We start from the raw sequence: 6,051 nt of genomic DNA on the forward strand, positions 1-6,051 counted from the left end.
CAGCCTTCAGCTCTTCAGTTCAGGAATTCAGTGTCCCAGGGCTCATTGACATTAAGAACATCTTAACAAGCCAAGCCTCTGGGAATAATTGAATTTTAAGTTTCAAGTCTTTTGTGGTTATGTAGATCTCAGTAGTGTATTCAAAGTGAATACATGGTATTTAAAAAGACAACGAGAAGCGGTATTTTTAGATCCTATTTAGTTTTATTTTCCTGCTAATTTATTGAAATGTGTAATCTCCAACTGGCTGATCTCCCCTCTTTCCCCTTCCACCCATTGGCTTTTGTCTCCCCCCAGCCCCCGGTGAAGAGCCTGGCTCTGTGTTCTCCATCCCCTCCTCGCTGGCACTGCCAGGCTGGGATGAGGAGCCCCTCAGCCTTCCCTGCTCCAGGCTGGACCAGCCCAGCTCCCTCAGCCTCTGCTCACAGCCCAGGGGCTCCAGCCCCACCTTGGAGGCCCTTCCCAGACCCTGCTCCAGCTGCCAGACATCTTTCCTGCCCTGGGCAACCCAAACCAGGCCACAGTGACCTGGATAATCCCCATCCTTGATGTCCTGGTCACACAGCCCTGGCCCCTTGTCCCTATGTCAGGCTCTGGGTTGTATCCTGTGGAACATCCTTTGGTGGAGGCTGTGGCTCCAGGTGGGCCGGGGGGATCCCGGGGGACAGGGACCCTGCTGGGCATGAACAGCATTGGACTTGTTGGGAGAAACTGTGAGGGGGAACTGGGGCAGAGTGACCAACCCAGTGACCTGACACAGCCCTGCTGGGATGTCACACAGCCCCTCTGTGATGTTACAGCCTGCTCTGTGATGTCACAGCCTTTTCTGTGATGTCACAGACCCCTCTCTGATGTCACAGAGCTGCTCCCTGATGTCATACCAGAGTCTGTGATGTCATTGTCTGGACTGTGATGTCAGACTTCTGCCCAGTGATGTCACAACCTTCTCTGTGATGTCACAGACCATTCTCTAATGTCACACAGCCCCTCTGGGATGTCACAGTCTGCTCTGTGATGTCACAGCCCACTCTGTGACCTCATGTTACCAGATGATCAATTGTCTCCACCAGGCGAGCTGACACCTGGAGCTTGTTCTCCACAACCCCAGGCTTATGGAAGCCACACAATGCCCATTGTGTGAGAAGGGGAACTGGAAGTTCAGCAGCCTCAGTGTCCTGCCAGCTCAGCCAGGCCCACTGGAACATCGGGGTCCACGACCACCAAGCACCACCAGAGAGACCCCCAGGAGAAAAGAGGAGGGGAAATACATTAATGATTTGGGGAAAATGATTATCAGATGTATATTTAGTCTGGGACAATTAATGAATATGTATGCAAAATACAGAATATAAACAGAAGCTTTCCTGTACTCAGCCTGCAGGGCTTTGGGAGGAGCTGTCCCCTGTGCATCCCCCTGAATAAATAATGATGCTTTTTAATGCTGCATTGGTGCTAAGGAGTTCTCTCTTTTACTGAATTTTTGGTAACACTCCCACTGCCAAGGAAAGCTCTGTCTGCTGCTGTTCACAAACAGAGAAGGGCTGGTGGGAGATGTGGGGCTTGGAGGCTGCCTGGGGCACAGTGACCATGAAATAATCAAGTTTTCAATGTTCTGTGAAAGAAGGAGGGGCACCAACAAAACTTCTACACTGGAATTAGGAAGGGCAGACTTTGGCTTATTTAGGATGCAGATTTGGGGAGTAATGAATCAGGCGCTGATTATTTTTAAGGAAAACATCCCTTAAAAACAAAGGGGTCCAGGAAGGATGGACACATTTCAAGAAAGTAATAGTAAGGAGATTACAATTGCCAGCCTGTCCCAGTGTGGCAAAAGATGAGCTAGTGAGGAAAATGACTGGCCTGGCTGGCCGTGGAGATTTTGTAGGGAACTCAAGGGTAACAAGAGGTGCATTAACTTTGGGCAGAAGGTCAAGCAGCTTAGGAAATGTTTAAGGATGTTGTGAAGTCATGCAGAAAAAAAGTTAGGAGGTGAAAGTTCAATTAGAGTTTAACCTGACACCTTCTGTGAAAAAAAAAAATAGACCATGTTTCCACAATTAAATTAATAGCAAAATATGGGATGAGGAGAACCTCTACTCTTTATTGGATGCAGTGGGGAATATAGTAACTAAAGATAAGGAGAAGGCAGAGCTACTTAACATCTCATTTCTCTCAATTTTCAATATTAGGACAGGCTGTCCTCAGGACAAGTGTTCTCCTCAGCTGGTAAATGGGCACAGGGAACAGAACAGCCCCTGTAATCCAGGAGGAAGCAGTTGGTGACCTGCTGAGCCTCTCAGATGCTCACATGTGTCTCTGGGATCAGATGGGATCCATCCCAGGGGGATGACGGAGCTGGTGGATGAGCTTCCCAGGCTGCTCTCCATCATTTACCATCAGTGCTGGCTCAGCAGGGAGGTCCCAGAGGACTGGAGGTGCCAATGAGAGCCCATCCCCAAGAAGGGCTGGAAGGAGGATCTGGGGAACTCCAGGCCTTTCAGCCTGACCTGGGTGCCCGGGAAGGTTATGGAACAGATCACCTTGAGTGCCATCACAGGGCACCCACAGGATGGCGGAGGGATCAGAGCCAGCCAGCGCAGATTTCAATATCTGCATTGATGATCTGCATGAGGGGACTGAGTCCAGCATCAGCAAATTTGCAGATGACACCAAGCTGAGTGTGAGTGTGGATCTGCTGGAGGGTAGGAGGGCTCTGCACAGGGCCCTGGAAAGGCTGGATGCACGGCCCAAATCCAACAAGGTGAGGTTGAACAAGTCTATGTGCCGGGTCCTGCATGTTAGCCACAACAACCCCTGCAGCTCTGCATGCTGGGACAGAGGGGCAGCACAGCAGCCAGGCAGAAAGGGACCTGGGGGCACTGATGGACAGCAGGCTGGACATGAGACAGCAGTGTACCCAGGTGGCCAAGGAGGCCAACAGCTCCTGGTCATTGTCAGGAATGGTGTGGCCAGCAGGACCAGGGCAGGGATTCTTCCCCTGTGCTCAGCACTGCTTGGGAGCACCTTGAGTGCTGTTTGCAGTTCTGGGGCCCTCAATTTAGGAAGGCCATGGAGGAGCTGGAACGTGTCCAGAGAAAAGCAACAATGCTGGGGAGGGGTCTGGAGCACAAGTGCTGTGAGGAGCAGCTGAGGGAGCTGGGGTTGTTTATCCTGGAGACGAGGAGGCTCAGGAGAGACAAGGCAGTATCAGGGCACAGGTTTGGACTTGATCTCCTAAGCCTTTTCCAACCTTGCTGATTCTGGGTTTCTCTGAAGCCACCCTTGGAGCAGTTGCAGGATGAGCCCTGGGCCTCCTCTTAGAAGCTCCAGCAGCCCAGGTCCCTCAGCTTCTCTGGCCAGCTCCAAAGCCCATCCTGTCAGTCCTGCAGAGCCTCTGCAGCTCCTCCTCACTGCCCAGAACAGGGAGCCCCAGAGCCAGACAGAGCAGCCCAGATGTGCCCCCCTGGCCTGGGGTGCCTCTGGCAAAAAGGGAGCAGCACAAGGGACTGCAGGAGCCTGCAGACAATTCCTGCAGCCCTTGCAGGATGATCCTGCTGCCCAGGGACGCTCCCATGGTGCCAAGTCAGGAACTGCAACGGGGAGTGGGGCCAGAGAGGAAAGGGCAAACAGAGATAGCCTGTTTGCAGGGGAGGGAACAGCAATGGGCAATTGGAAGAAATCTGTATCAGGAAAGAGGAAAGAAAGTAAAGGTGAAGGCAGGGAAATCCTGAGGGCAGTTTGGGGGTGGCTGCCAGGCAGCCCTGGCTCTGAGCAACAGCGTCTGCAGTGGGACAGGAAACTCCCAGCTGATGGGAACAAACTTTCTGGCTGACTGCAGAGGCCAGGACAAAGCTGAGTGGTTTCCCTGGCATCCCCCAGCCCTTGCTGGCCCCAGGGGCGGATGGCATTTGTGCTCCCTCAGGTTCATGTCCCCACACCAACAGCATGGGGGTGCTCCCCCTGCTCTGTGCAATGCAAACAGGGGCTGCTGAGCCAGTGCTGCCGTGTCTGTGCCTGCAAGGATGGGGCACCTGTGTGAGCTGGGGGAGAGGCCAGGGCTGCAGAGGGGGGTTGTTGTTGGCAGCTCCATCAGGACGCTCTGGGACGCTGCCCTGGGCTGTGCAGCGCACTGGGGATGGATCAGCCCCTGCTCTGCTGTTCCTTCCCATCTCCCCCAGGGCCCTTGCAGATACCCAGCCATGCTGTTTGCCCCCAGCCTGCCCACGGCCAGCCTGGGGCTGCTCACGGGGCTTTTCTGTGCTGAGCATTGGCCTGGGTGTGTTCTTGGGAGAGCCTGGGCAAGGAGCCTGGAGCACCCAGGCCCTGGCCTGAGGCGTCAGTGCTGCCACAGCAGTGCCCATGGGCTGTCCCTGCTGCAGCCCCGGCACTGCCACCCCCAGGGCTGTGCCCGGCCCCGAGAGCACTCAGGCCCTACAGCAACACCAGGGCCACCAGGGCAGTGGGGCAGGGCCACGGCAGCAGCACTGGCAACACCAAGTGCTGCTGCTGCTGGGCACAGCTGCTGGGCCAGCACTGATCTGCCCCCAGCTCTGCACACAGACATTGCTGATGCAGCTCCAGAGAAGGCAACAAAAGGGCATCTCTGCAGAAAACTCTGCTGGGAGATCATTTAGTTCCACTGAGAGTGCAGCCCCTCATTGACACAGTCTGTGGCCACAGGGAAGATGGAGAGAAACAAAATGAGAAATCGCACAAGCAATGACATTTTTGTTTTTTAAATATGTAAAACTAAAACAAGGGAAAACAATCCCCACAACCAAACCAAGAAGTATGAAAGATTACTTTTATTACAACTTATTTGCAAAACTTGTCCAGCAATTTACTGTCCCTGAAAGCATGCAGTCATCAATCTCCAAACTGCAGCCTTGAGCTCCTGGTTCCTCAGGCTGTAGATGAGGGGGTTCAGGGCTGGAGGCACCACCGAGTACAGAACTGAAAGAACCAGATCGAGGGAGGGGGAGGACATGGATGGGGGCTTCAGATAGGAAAATATGATAGTGCTGAGGAACAGGGAGACCACGGCCAGGTGAGGGAGGCAGGTGGAAAAGGCTTTGTGCCGTCCCTGCTCTAAGGGGATCCTCAGCACAGCCTTGAAAATCTGCACATAGGAAAATACAATGAACACAGAACATCCCAGTCCTAAGGAGATGGAAAACACTAGAAATCCAAGTTCTCTGAGGTACAAATTGGAGCAGGAGAGCTTGAAGATCTGTGGGATTTCACAGAAGAACTGGCCTAGGACATTACCATGGCACAGGGGCAGGGAAAATGTACTGACTATGTGCATGAGAGCATTGAGAAAGCCACTGGTCCAGGCAGCTGCTGCCATGTGGGCACAAACTCTGCTGCCCAGGAGGGTCCCGTAGTGCAGGGGTTTGCAGATGGACACGTAGCGGTCGTAGCACATGACAGTCAGGAGAGAAAACTCTGTTCCAATGAAGAACACAAAGAAAAAGAGCTGTGCAGCACATCCTGAGTAGGAGATGTCCCTGGTGTCCCAGAGGGAATTGTGCATGGCTTTGGGGACAGTGGTGCAGATGCAGCCCAGGTCAGTGAGAGCCAGGTTGAGCAAGAAGAAGAACATGGGCATGTGCAGGTGGTGGCCGCAGGCTACAGCGCTGATGATGAGGCCGTTGCCCAGGATGGCAGCCAGGGAGATGCCCAGCAAGAGGCAGAAGTGCAGGAGCTGCAGCTGCCGCGTGTCTGCCAATGCCAGCAGGAGGAAGTGCCTGATAGAGCTGCTGTTGGACATTTGCTGTGCCTTGACATGGGGATCTGTAAAAAATGTAATAATGGATTAGCTGGGTTTGGAGAGGACTTTAAATATCCCAGCACAGCCGGGGGGCACTTTACTTTCCCCCCACTGCCTGCCCAGGGCTCTGCTGCCTGGAGATGTCCCTGCCCGCAGCTGCTTCTCTGTGCCCAGGGTTGGGCCCTGCCAGTGCTGCCAGAGCCCAGCCCAGCCCTGGGGCCTTAGCTCTGCCCTGCAGACCCCTCCCATCTCAGGCACTGCCCAGGGGCAGCTGTGGC

General features: G+C 54.0%; 1 protein-coding gene across 1 annotated transcript; it reads right to left on the minus strand.

The window, feature by feature from the left end:
- Nucleotides 1–4,840: 4,840 nt before the first annotated feature.
- LOC132085214 (olfactory receptor 14C36-like) lies at nt 4,841–5,773 on the minus strand. Its single transcript, XM_059490583.1, has one exon. It carries the CDS (start codon nt 5,771–5,773, stop codon nt 4,841–4,843), a length of 933 nt encoding a protein of 310 aa, XP_059346566.1.
- Nucleotides 5,774–6,051: the final 278 nt, after the last annotated feature.

Source organism: Ammospiza nelsoni, chromosome 29, assembly GCF_027579445.1.
Source record: "Ammospiza nelsoni isolate bAmmNel1 chromosome 29, bAmmNel1.pri, whole genome shotgun sequence".
NCBI classification, from domain to species: domain Eukaryota; kingdom Metazoa; phylum Chordata; class Aves; order Passeriformes; family Passerellidae; genus Ammospiza; species Ammospiza nelsoni.

Excerpts from the sequence above, each read along its gene's own strand:
- LOC132085214 (XM_059490583.1), bottom strand. The coding sequence starts at position 5,773 with ATGTCCAACAGCAGCTCTATCAGGCACTTCCTCCTGCTGGCATTGGCA.